The sequence below is a fragment of the Malurus melanocephalus genome, unplaced genomic scaffold (assembly GCF_030028575.1).
Source record: "Malurus melanocephalus ecotype Western Australia unplaced genomic scaffold, MMel_1.1 scaffold_191, whole genome shotgun sequence".
NCBI classification, from domain to species: Eukaryota; Metazoa; Chordata; class Aves; order Passeriformes; family Maluridae; genus Malurus; species Malurus melanocephalus.
The window spans coordinates 799,447-813,037 of record NW_026623423.1 but is presented as its reverse complement, the minus strand read 5'-3'; the positions used below and the strand labels follow the sequence as shown (position 1 = coordinate 813,037).

Genomic DNA, 13,591 nt, shown 5'->3' with positions numbered 1-13,591 from the left:
AAAAAAATGCTGTTATGCATATTAATATATTCAATCCTTTATTTTGTGCACAACTTGCACTTTGATACCTGCATRTGCAGATTAGCATCTAAGAATCTAAGTGGCAACACATCAGATCAATTTGACTACACTGAAAAACTAACAGAAAAACACTGATTAATTTATAAAACCTTTACGCAGCATAAGGCATATTTTAAACATTCAAATAAGCAAAGAAAAGAAACGGTGAAGAACCACAAGTTATTAAAAAATTAAATAACTGAATCAAATTTAAAACATAAAATGCTGCTTCTTCCATTGAAATATCAGCTTCTTCATGCAAAAAAATTAAGAGAAAACTTGTTCGATTGTGCCTCATTACATACTTTCATGACAAAGATGATTTATAATAACCAAAGAAGCATAAAAAAAAATTGTATGTGTTCCGCTGAAACAGAAAAATTAATTACGTAATACATCAGTAAGCTTAGAGAGATCTTCTGACATACCTAATTTTAAAGAGTACCTAAAATGTCAAATGCTTTGAAATGTTTGCATTAGGTGATATACCAACTTTTCAAATATGCATATATAGCTGATTTCCTACACATGCCTTTTTCTAAGTCATTTGAATTCTAAGAGCTGCTATGAGTCCAAGAAATTAAAAAAAATCCTTACAAAATCCAATGAACTTCCACCCCTCTAAAGACTTTTCTTATGTCAATCTGTGCTGGCTATGATCTAATTTCCAGAACAACGACCTTCATAATTTTGCCAGGCACTCAAGTGAGAGAGGCCTTTAACTGACAGTATCTTCCTTCTCTACTWGAAAATTGGAACAATAGTTGCCAGTTTCCAGCTGACTGGGACCTCTTACAAACTCCAAGCCCATCAAAAAATAATGGAGAGAGGCCCTGCTCTCAAAGTATGTCAAAGTCTGAGACACTTTCTCACCTCTTCATTAAGCACTTGAGATGCTTGTCATTTGGTCCTGAAATGGCATCAATTTCTAAGCAGCTTGGAAAACAGCATTAAAATCACTCAGAACTCTGCCAGTACCTGAATGGTAAGCTTTTTGATTCACTGAATTTTAAAGATCTGTTCCAGAAGAACAGACCCTTCCCCTATGACTTCTTTCTACTTCTAACCATCTCAGAGAAAGGGCACAAACACTGAAGAAGTTCAGAATTTATTCATCAAATACTGAAAATTGTGGGCTGCTTTTATCAAATGAAGGGGAGTTTTATAAAAAAATCAAATAGATTTTCAAAAGAAAGAAGTAAGTTTTCTATTTCAAGGTGATTTCAGCACAGTGATGCTGAAATTTGGGTTTAATAAAAAATGCTAGATAAATCTACCAAAACACTGTATATTACAGATACAAAACTTATGAAAAAGTAAAATGTCTCAAAATTCCAGCAAACTGGGGCTTGACAGCACTGACTGGAAGATGACTTAGATAATGATTCTTTTGATGTTCATTTCGAAAGTACTCTCTGCTRTGTTATAGACAGCAGTCCACACACAGACAACTGAATGTATGATACAGCACTGGTCAAAGTGATGACAGGGAACAGAGTCCCCTGTAGGTTCATTTACGTCTCTTTCTCTATTCAGACACTACAGAGATGAGAAACTGCTCTAAAGCTCAATGTGGAATTTCGTTTCTCTTGTTCAGGTTCAGAAGAAATGAGATTTCACTGCTTTCCCTAGTGGCCTGCCCTGCAGTAAACATCTACAGACTAACAGGGATTTCTCTTATAGGCACTTAGGATTCCTTAAAAGTCAATGGGGGCTTCAATGGCTAACACTGTGGTTTMGATTTACTACAGAAGAGCACTTCTACAAAACTCACTGCAGCATAATCACTGACTTGTAAAAATATACCAGTCTATTGTATTATTCATGTATGTTCATATTACATATAATTAGCATGCTCATAACACTAAAGCTGACAAAAGAAAACTGTTACCCAATTCTCTTTCTTTACACTTGTCTACTAAATTAAAAAAAATATTTTAACAGTTCATGGAGTTTTRCAGTTTGAAAGCACAAATTTTGACAAAATTCTACAGTAACTGGTTATCCATATAAAGTCAATCTAGTGCACTTCAGGATTCACAGGGTGGGAAAGGCAAAGGAAAGGAAACCCAGTATCAAAAATATCTAGAAGTTTAGTCTTCTAGATTTAAAGAAAAGTGGGACATTCAACCCATTATGTTCTTTAACATAAAGCAAGATTTTTCAAAGGAAAAATAATAATTTTTTCACTGTAAAAAGGCAAAATCTATGCCCCTTATTTTCTTAACTTCTATGTTTTTCCTAAGTGGGAAAAAGCATACTATCTAAACGAGTGAAAGGTTGAACTTTTACACACTGTGGGCATCCCAGCATACCTCCTGAATGGCTGTCATGACAACATGTTGAACTGATTCTTCCATCATCATTATGGTCTGGATGTATTCTGAAAATAAAAACATTCTGAAATGTCAATGCTGAAACACAAGCCATAGAAGGTAAGGTCAGAAGCTGCGTCCTTCCTGCAAAATGACTAGGTGACACAGACAACACTGAAACCCATAATCAACCGGCAAAGTCCCACCCTAACAAATTCAACAGGATTTTATCACAAGTCCGTTGAGATATAAATCCTGGCTTATTTGAACTCCACAGCAGTGAAGAAAGTACATTATTTTTTTCCCTCCCCTGGCGTCTCACATTTCTGAAATAACTACTTTTATCCTTTTCTCACTTTGTTCCCAACTATTCAGGCTCTTCAAGTTCACAATCCATGCATGGGTTCTCCTTTTCCCTAAGTGTAACAATAATGGCCTGCCTTCCTACAGCATCCTCATTTAGAAGTGTTTTCATGTTCATTTTTGGTTTCTGTTCTTATTTCTGCACTACATTACAAATTAAGCTCCCTCCACTTTTTAAGTCCTCAGCTATGTGCAGATGTGAGCCATACAAGAGACATCTTGTAAGATGATACAATGGCCAGAAGAACAAATTCTGACATTTACACTAAGTCAAGGAGTAAATGACTTGCCCTTGTATCATATGGTTTCCAGTCAAACATCATCTTTATTCTTYTAATGATGTGAGAAACATGCTGGGAAGGAGTCACCTTCAAGTGGTTAAAGGGCTCATGATTAATCTCACTCAAAGTACTCAAAATTAGATTGGTCTGGTATTTCAAATATGCATGTTTAATGTCCAGATTGAAAGAGTAAAGGGGACACACGAATAAGACACACTTCCCACCTGATGTTGACAAATTGTCATCAGAAGGAAGGACAATAATTTTATATAAAATAGAGATGACAGGAGGCTCAAYAAACCAGAGTTAGTTATGTACTTGTGGAAGAACTATTACCTCTGTTTCAATTAATACAACAGCCAGACTACTAGCTAGTTAAGAGAATTAAAGTAATTTCAGAGGGAGAAAATAAAGTGATGTAGTCACCTAAAAAACCCTGTAAACAGAAAACTAGCTGTAGAAGTTAAGCACCGAGTAAAAGGAAGACAARAAGCCTGAAATCTTGGCAGCCATCAAACCCAAAATGAGTTAAATCTTGAGGAACAGATATTTGATGCAGCTGTAATTTAAATACTGCAAAAAAAAGGTCTTGTTTTGCCACACATGACTATGTTTTCTGTTTTAAGTATTTAGAATATATGTTTGCATTTGCCATTACCTTAATCTGGCCCTAATTTAGTATAATTTAAGGTAACTGGGTAACAATAAAGAACCTGCACCCAAGATAAGTTTAGAACATAAGATGTGGTACACTTTATTAAACACCTCCATTGTTCATCACATCCCATGTGACATGTTCAAGAAAGATGAATGGGTCTCTATCGTATTTGAGCAGGTCAGAATTATGGTCAGTGCCATGAGAGTAGAGAGGCAGGAGTCTCTTTCAGGATCTTAAGTGGGATTAAATCGTCTGGCAAATGGCCTGAAGTGACTTTTTTGATGTCCTTATGATATTGTGCTCCACCTTCAGCTACTGCCCAGAAAGGCATGATTGCCAGCATTACATTTTCCTATTTGCCAACCCCATAGAAACATCTCAGAAACTGCAGTATCCTAGATCACACCAGATATATCTTTGGACCAAGCAGCAGGCATACTGATGGCTTTCAGAYATGTAGTAAGATGATGCCTTGAATGCATTTCTAAAATTAAGAGTCACACTGAATAAACATGTTTTTCCATTCTTAACTATCCCAATCTACCTCAAAAAATGGTTAAAAGGTGTGCCCGAGAATTTTTTTCTTTGTAGACTGATTTTTCAGCTCAAGCCAAAATTGAAAATATATATGTTAGAAGTAAATGCAGTTCCGGTCTGAGTCTCTAACAGTAGTGAAGCTTACAACAGAATAACAGTTACTATCTGCAGAACAAAATAATGTCACGATTAAAAAAAATACATTTGTTTCTGATGGAAACCCAAGAAATAGAATTTTTCTCCTTGGTAGTTGCACAATAAGCAAGAAAACCATTTTCAAAATTTATTACCTTGCTTCTGTTCACAATTCACAGCACATCCCAAAATAAGCTGAAGCATTCTCCCAAGCTCTGCAGCATCAGCATGCTCTCCAATCAGGTTAACATCAGGAAGGGTGAAGTCATTTATCTGTTGCCCTAGAATCTGCGTAAGGACCAAGTACATGCATGGCTGTATTACTGCACATATAAATACCCATGTATTTCATACAAAAATGATTCAAAATTGACAAGAGCAATTCACKCTAACATAGTTCTGAATACACCTTTAAAACAAACTAAGTTGCCTAACACCTAACACTTCACTRTTAAATCATACTGTTTAATATAAATAATATTTAGAAGACAAACATGACTGTCTCAACTCACAAGCAACTACTAGATAAACACTTAGCAARATTCTTTTTCTTCAGATAAGAAAGCTAACAAAAGCAGGCCACTACATGGCTAATGAAATTTAGAACATTCAATTTTTAAAATCCAACTAAAAACACCTCCTGTATCATAAGACATTTCTTACRACTAGAAAGTCACAAAATTAAATATTTCACCCATACAATACATATACCTAACTCTGGCAGATGACAAATACAAGACAGTAAAAAACTCAGATCACTAGGCCTCACACATCAAGTTTAAGGATATCTGGCACTTCTTACAGATAAGAAAGCTGTTCTATGGAAGAGAATCTGAGCTAGTAGTACGATGATATGTAATTAAACAGCCCACATGCAGAAAGAAAGAAAAAAACATGCAAAACAGAAGCCCATGTGACTCACAATTGGTGTTATCTGATTTATCATTAAAAATCATTAAGGGCTAATGATTGTCAGTAGAAGGAACTAGACAATTCTGCTAAATCGTTCTTTACTGAAAAGAGGGTTGAAAATATGAATATGAAATTTGGAATTAAACACATTTCTGACACATTAATTGCAGATAAAAAGAAACTGTAACTTCTTAAACAGGGAAGGATACAACACAATAAGGAAACAATGACTATAGAGGGAATCAGTCATGTGTTTGCTGCACGCTCTTTTTTATGCAATACCCAAAAAACCAGAAATCAGGTTAAGGCATTTACAAAAATCACAGTGTACATAAAGAATACAGAGAAAACAAGCCATTGTAAAGTTTAGTACAGTTGGGCTTTGGGAGAGTGTTGTAATTTGGTTCTTGTTATGTATGGCATGTTTCGCGTTGTGGAACGATAAGATTTTTAAGAAGTTTTCTCAAAGAATTAACTTCTACTCTATTAAAAATCTCTGTATATTTTAAAGGACCCAGATTCACTCTTGCTGAAAAAGACTTCCTTTAGGTTGTAAGAACTCCATGAATACATCAAGCACAATGGAAAATATTACTGTTTTATATAGACTGCAATAATACAGTAAAATACACTATTTTCTTGAACCTAGTAYGTATTTGCATATTGATCTGTAGTTCCTGAATTTCTTTCAAATAYAATGCTGTGTAAAAGTTAACAACACTACAATGACTTCATAGTTACTGACAAAAAAACTGCTGTTGAAGAAAGCTGAAGGGAAAAAGCAAATTGGCAGGCACTATGAAGAAGCCAAGGATGTGAAGGTGTGAATACAGGGTCAGACATAGAGATTGTAAGAAATTTAATTTTAAAAGAACCACTAAAAGCTCTGAAAGAAATAGAAACATGAAAGATAAACTCTACAATTACTATCTTAAGATGAAGAAGGGCATTTAAAACATTTTAAAAGACAGATATAAAATAAGTTTACAAAAAAAATTAAGTTTCAGCTCCAGAGCAGCAGAGCTCTGCAATAAGATTAACTAAGGCATAACAAAGCATGAATGCTATAAATAGTTAACTTAGGCTTGTTCTTTCATACTTGAATTGACAAAGACAGCAGATGTAGCATTGCTACTCAAAGATGTTCTTCTGAATGCAATACAAATTTCTGAATTTTTAAGGATGAACGCTTATGTAATTGTAAGGATGAACACTAACATACACATTTTTCAAAGGCTTTTAGATACATCAGGTAAAACTCACATACACATCTGTATTTTAGTAGAGGGGGAGGGAATCATATTGAAGAAAACATTAGCAGAACTCATTAGTAGAATCCAGATCATCTCTGCTATCACCCACAGCATTGCCTCAGAAGAAAAAAAACCCTAAACCAAAATCCAGTCAGATTTATAAATGTGCATTACCTTTACAGAAATTAATCAGTTTGAAACAGCTCAGAACTTGCCTAAGAGTCAAGTTTTCATACCAGAGACTTAATYATCATACATACTAACCAACCAAAAAGAAGCTTATCATGACTTTGTCTTAGTAATACTAATTTTTCATAACAAAAACCCTGATCTGTTTCTTTTTAGTATTTCCAGTTACAACCAGCCTGCTTAATCATAAATTTTCAACATTTATTTAAACATCAACACCTAACCATTTATTGAAGAGGAGCTCCTTTTTCTTTCTGAAAGACTTCAGTTTATTAACAAATAACTTCATCTCCTAAGTATTTATGTGAAGATACTATTTTGAGACAAGCAATGTCTAGGACATACATATCATGGATATGTATGTTGCCACCTGTACAGATCAATATGTCTCAAAGATCACTGAAAACATATTTCATCTGAAGATTCACCACTGAAAGAAAAAATACTGTACTTGATCTCCTCTGGAGTGATTAAGTGCTGAGTTTGCTCAAATTAAGAGAGAATGACAAGGGCTGAGTCCAATATACTTGAATTCAATATTTTGTTTAAAATCTTAATGTGGGGAAAGGATAGAAATGCTCTTTACTCACTCTCCTCAAGAGTAAAATAAGGAAAAAGGCAGACTTGAGYTGCAGAGGAGGAAGGCAAAGAATCAGACACAGGTACATCAGAAACAAAGCCCATTATCACAACACAGAAAGCCATCCACTGTTTACATGGCAGAATTTGCACACCAGGCTTCCCTGGAACCCCTGAGTATTCAATAAAGCAGATGAGAAGTTTTAAAGAAGGCCGGGACTAGGGAATAGGCCATGAATCATGACATATGCCAAAAGCATTTGCAAGAAGACATCAGAACTTAACTTGAAGAATACAATTTACCTTCAACAAGTTAACTAAAATACTTAACCAAAAAGGCATGTAGATGCAGATTACTTAAAATGGTTCTTACCTCATGGTTGTAATCCAGTATTCCTTTCAGAATTTTCTTCAGGTTGCTCACCTATTTGACAAGAAGGAGGAAACACAATAAATACAGGGAATAAATTATAGAGAAATGATCACAAAGAAGGTAATCACGGAAGAATCACACAAAAGAAGGATATAATTACATCTATTTACCCACAGTTAAATTTAGAACCATAAAAGTTATGTAAGAGTCCCTTATGATCAGACTTTCAGATGTGATCACAAATCTTTATTCATTCACCAAACCCATTTAAATTTATGAAAAATAAAACATTGTCTTGAATAGGCTTTAAATCAGATCCTACTGTAGGAATGTTTTTAGAGTACTTGTTTATCTTTGTATCCAGAAGTTGAAACACTCTTTTCCTCCTTTCTTCTCTTGAAGTATCTCATAATCTACTTTCTGCAGAGATAAATCTCTTCTTCCAAACCAAAACCAGCTTCTGCTCACTATCACCCTTTATTCCTAACCCATATAAGTATCATTTGTTATTTTTCTCATTAATTATCTCTCTCAGTTCTTTCATTTTTGTTCTTGTCATTCTCTTCTCCCCGTCCCCCCTCCCAGTTTTCACAAATGAATGTCTGTCTTACAGTATCTGGCAAAATTCAAATTTCTCAGTGATGACTTCACTGCTATACAAAGGTACCTTCTGTTCACTTGCATAACCAATGGCACCAGTTAAGTATCTCCTGCTCTACAGAATGTATGTCACTTTTCCCTAGTACGGAGTATTGCCCCCTTCGCAGCAAAAACTCATTTGAGAATAAAGTGTTTAAAGTGATAAAAMTGCCCAGTGGGTCTCACAGGTGAAATTTAGACCAAAAAAAGAATTTTTGCTGCAAGTAACTGCTACAGAGTACCACCAATTACTGTTCAATTATTTAAGAAAAAAAAAAATAGTTAATTGTAACAGTGCACTGCTCCCTGGGACAGAGGAGCAGCTGACAGAGCTGGGGTGGTTTAGCTTGGAGAAAAAGAGGCTCACGGGTGACCCTATGACCCTTTAAAACTCTATGACAGGATGCTGTAGCCAGGTGGGAGTCAGCCTCTTCTCCCAGGTGATGAGATGGGACAAGATGAAATGGCCTCAAGTCGTAGCAGCGACAGCTTAGACTGGGTATCAGGAAACATCTCATTATGAAAAAGTATTATTGAGCATTGTAACAAGCTACCCAGCATGTGACTGAGTCATCATCCTGTGGTGTGCAAAAAGCTGTGTAGATGTGGTGTGCTGAGATGGCTTATTGGTCAACTTGGCAGTGCTGGATCTATGGTTGGAGTCTATGGTCTTAAGGACCTTTTCCAGCCTAAATGATTCTTTGACTCAAGTTTAAAGAGCATCTGCAAAGACTAAAACTGAAACAGGATTCACAAACTTCTGTTGRTGACCACAGCAGCCACAGCAGCAAACCGTGGAATTACAATTAAGGGAGAACAAAACCTCTCAGGTTCCAATTGCCTTTGAAGCTCAAAGTAACATTTATATTCTTGATTACATTCCAAAAATACCCAGTTAGGAGATTCTGTCCAGCAACAAGTCATTTACCTATCAAATGATCCAGTGTTTGTTAGGAAATGTCAAACTGAAATCTGGGGACAAAACTCAACACTTCAATACAGTCAACAAACAAAATTAGGTGATGAAAGCAAAATCCAAACTCAAGAAAGGAATAAGTTATACACACCAAAAGATTTTTTGCCAAGAAATCCAAAGTGGTAACAATCTGATTACCTTACTTGTATTAATCCACTGCCTTTCATAAACAAGCGCTATAAGTTGATTAGTTATTAAGTCATAGGGACATTCTATCTCCATAACCCAATTTTAAGTCATACAAGAAACAAAAACTCATTTGAACTTGGAAAGTAACACATCAAATACTCTGACCAGCTAGACTGAGAACTAGAGATGCTACTTATAGCAAGTATATTGCAWCATTTACTGTCTCTCCTATAATAGCTAGTTCACACCTTCTACACTGAAGCATGCGCTTTTTCTGTACTATCACATACAATACAGCATGTTYCTGCAAGAGCTACAACAATTTCCTAGCTGTCTGCCCAAAGCAACCAAGGCCAATCACCACTCAAAGGCAATGCACAATYATAATCAGAGTCTGCAACAGATTTAAGAATTTAAAGAAATTAAAGAGCTTCATTTTTATGTTAAATCACCACAAAGAATACTACACTGATTGGAGTATAATTTTTAGGTTTGATTAATTAAAATCTTCGGGTTTATAATTTACCTGAGTCTGCTGCAGAAAGAGCCACAGAAACGCAACGGCCATGTTGCAGAATTTAAGTCCAGTTTACCGATGAGAACATTGTGAGGAACCTTGAACTTGAACATAATCCCAAAAATATGAGAAACCAAATGGAAAGTGTCCACTTGTGAAATACTTCTTTTCCTCTCTTCTTGTAAGCACATTTTAATTAATATCCCTTAAACACAAAGTGTCACCCTCCTCCACGTAACTTTTGTAGAGCTCAGAGTTGAGATACTGGAATAAAACCAATATTGATCAAAATTTGTCATGAAAACTAGCATATAGGGCAGCATCCTTAAAAGAAAAGAACAGCAAACAACTGAAAAGAAATATTTGCAGTCCTGTTTTACTCTTCTGTCAATCAACAGTATCAGGGGAGCTTTTTTCCAAGAATTAACTGGACCATCTTTGTAACTGGCACACAATCAGACAATTGTGAGAGTCAAACAGCTTCTTTACAGACTTCTTTTAAGACTAAGACTGACTTAAGCTTTACAATGATCCTCACCATTAGTCAGAGGACTCTCAATTTTTTTTTTCTGACTCACTTACAGTGAATATACTGTCAGGGATTTCACTACCCCTGGCAAAGAGAAGATCATAATAAGGAAACTACCACTAATATTTTGTACTTTGAAATTCAATTGAGTAGTTCCAGTAACATTTATGAGGTCAAAGCATAAGGAAAGCAGACCTCTTGCAGCTGAATGAAAATGAGCAACAGCTCAAGAAAGAGTTAAAGATYAATTAGATCAGAATTCTAAGAATTCTAATTCACAGCAGGTGATGGTTGTTCAGAACTACTTTYCACTTTCTTAAGCACACAGGCAAAATCTAACTGTTTTTCACAAAGACAATTATGTGATGGCAGAATACAAGAGAGAGAATTTCCAGTATCAATCATGATTATAAAGTACTAAATCATCATTTGGACATCAGCTCATAACCACATTGGATGCCTATTTGCTGGCATCAGCAACCTGACTTCTTCCTTTTCCATACACAGCATATATAGTCTACCCTCCCAACACCTTTTAACATCCATTCCCTGCAGCCATATTCCTGCTGGAAAGAACATGAAACTTACTGGAGTAAATATAAGTGAAAACTATGCTTTATTTCACCTCCAAAATTCATTGCAACTCACAATAAATGGACCATTAAGCATTTATTGACAGATCTCTAACCATTTTCAATCTCTTTTCCATCTGGCCTTTCTGTTTTACTTTCCCAGTCTCACATAAAGAATTACAGGATAGCTGCTTTGAGCGAATGCATCCAAAAGGCAACCTGAATATTCTCATTCTTCTTTGAACGCATAAAATTCACGAATACCCACAGGAGAGTTGTGTGGTTATTACTGATGTTACCATCACCCTCTTAGTTAATAGCCCTATTGGCTATAGTATAGCCTCAYCTACTAAGCACACAGTGTTCAGTATGAGACTGACCTTTGTTACACAGCATTAGCTTGATAAACTGCCCRGAGTGAAAGCAGAGATGATGTGATCTGCCAACACGATATGACTTAATGGTTGCTCATTTTTTCTCACCTTTTTCTTTTATTCTCACTTGTCATATGAAATCTCCAAWCTTCTGGAAGTGTTGCTAGGGCACACTTTCAARTGGTACAAGAATTCTTAACCAATGAGCTTCAGRTATCTTATTAAGGCACATTTTTCCCTGTTTGGAGTTAAAGGTGAGGTGAGGGGTGCATGGGGGTGAGGATGGGTAAGGGTGTGCGCACACACCAAAGAAGGGAAGGACAGTGTGTGTGCATTTTTTGCATCACTCTCACCACAGATATTTGGGTTCTGATTTAAACTGCATTTTGTAGGAGCATGTCTCGTCAGTGATTATAGATGGAACTTATAGAAATACTACATGATCCCCCTTCAGACTGTCKTCTTCAAAAGAAGAATCCCCAAAACGTATACAGACACTTCCTTGAGTTAAATGACAAGGAAAGAAAAACTAAATGTTGCTCTGTCTTCAGAGCACTCCCACATTCAACTTACATTTGAAGACATAGTTGACTTTGGAGTTAAGGTTATATTAAAAGAGAATTAAATCTATCTAATTAACTTTTTGACAGAAATGAATGTTGGCTTCCAATACACCTATAATTTCTGCTTCTCACTTGGAGAAAAAACATTCACATRACAGGCTTCTACCCCTATTGCATAAAAAACCCCTAAAAGGTTGCTCACAAAAAAGTGCTCCCTTCTCCTCCAAAAGAACAAGAAAGCAGTACAAAAATGATACTGTATACTGAAACTGGCTTCCACTATTCCACCAGTCAAATCAGCTTGTACTCTAGAAGAATTCAGAGTAAACATATGACTGTAGGGAGTCAAAATTGATTCTCAGAAATCAGATTTGTTTACTTATATTACAGCATTCAATGGCATTCCATTTTTCCACATTATGGCATTCAAATTATAGTAGGTGCYGAAAGTTTAGCGGCTCCTGCTGTTGAATGTGCTATTCAGTAATGGAACAAACATAGCTTGCTACTATAAACATCAATAAAACTGTACTTTAAAATGATGCTGTAGTCTGGATGCCAAAGGAAAAAGTTCAGAAAACCTCAGAAATCATGGTGAACAATAAGTTTCCTTCCTTTCCTAAGCTTCCCACACTGAATACAAGAGGGAAGGGGGGAAAGTCTGACAATTTTATGCCATCCCTCAGACAACCAACAGTTCATTCTGTAATTGCTAAAACTGATGTGTATGTATCAAATCAGTAACCTTTTTCTTGATTAAGGAATTTCAATCCTGCAAAATTTTGGCATATCATTTCTAAGCTGCTTTTCATTTTCAATAAAGATATTATGTTCAAGTAGTCATCCTCCTCAGCATGAAACACTTGGTTGTACACAATTTAAACTTGGACTATATTAAAGTGTTCATTGTACATGAGTTAATGTCATTGCTGCTTTTTTTTTTTTGTAAACCATCATAAAATTGCAGATACTCAGTAGAGATAAGTTTTTTTRTTGCCCAAGGGAAAGCACTAACTACTGTGTACACTGATGTATGCTACGACCCAGTAATTTAAACCCTGAGGAAAAAACAACATTTCTCTACTAAACACACTAGACAAAGATCTGGGCAGTTCTAAGAACCAGAATGCTTGCTGAATGGTTCCTACTTTGCAAGTTCCCCAAGTTTTAACATTTCCCTTTTTCTCTCCTGTGAATTGCTCAATCTCTCAAGTCTGGCAACTTGCCCTGAAACCAAAAATATAAAAACATCCCTGTGATTTTTTTTTTTTAATGATACAGCAAGAGCAAAAATACTGCAGTTACCAGAAAGCAAAATGCTTTAAAAAACAAATCAACAAAAACAGCTCAGCCTTATGTTCTTGTTTTTTCTCCATACAGGACAATAAATAATTTAAAATTAACAATCACATCACTCTTGCAGGTAACACATTTGTTACCTTCTGCCGGGTAACAAGTGACAGGACAAGCCATAATGGTCTCAAGTTGCACCAGGTGAGTTTTAAATTAAATATTAGGTAAAAAAAATTCATGGAGAGGGTTGTAGAGCATTGGAACAGACTACCTAGCAAAATAGTAGAGGCRTCATCCACTCAGGTGTTCAAAAAATATGGAGATACAACACTTGGTGACATAAT

The 13,591-nt window shown here is 35.7% G+C and overlaps 1 protein-coding gene across 3 annotated transcripts in view; it reads right to left on the bottom strand.

The window, feature by feature from the left end:
- Positions 1-13,591, bottom strand: part of HOOK3 (hook microtubule tethering protein 3) — an 84,931-nt gene that overhangs the window by 45,819 nt on the left and 25,521 nt on the right. For 2 of the 3 annotated variants that reach the window (XM_057373253.1, XM_057373254.1), the window contains exons 4-6: positions 7,656-7,706; positions 4,505-4,637; positions 2,376-2,443 (exon numbers count right to left, since the gene is read on the bottom strand). In XM_057373253.1, the coding sequence (XP_057229236.1) occupies positions 2,376-2,443; positions 4,505-4,637; positions 7,656-7,706 (252 nt within the window). Of the gene's footprint in view, positions 1-2,375; positions 2,444-4,504; positions 4,638-7,655; positions 7,707-9,925; positions 10,021-13,591 lie in introns of all 3 variants that reach the window. The other variant, XM_057373255.1, reaches the window with a different exon arrangement.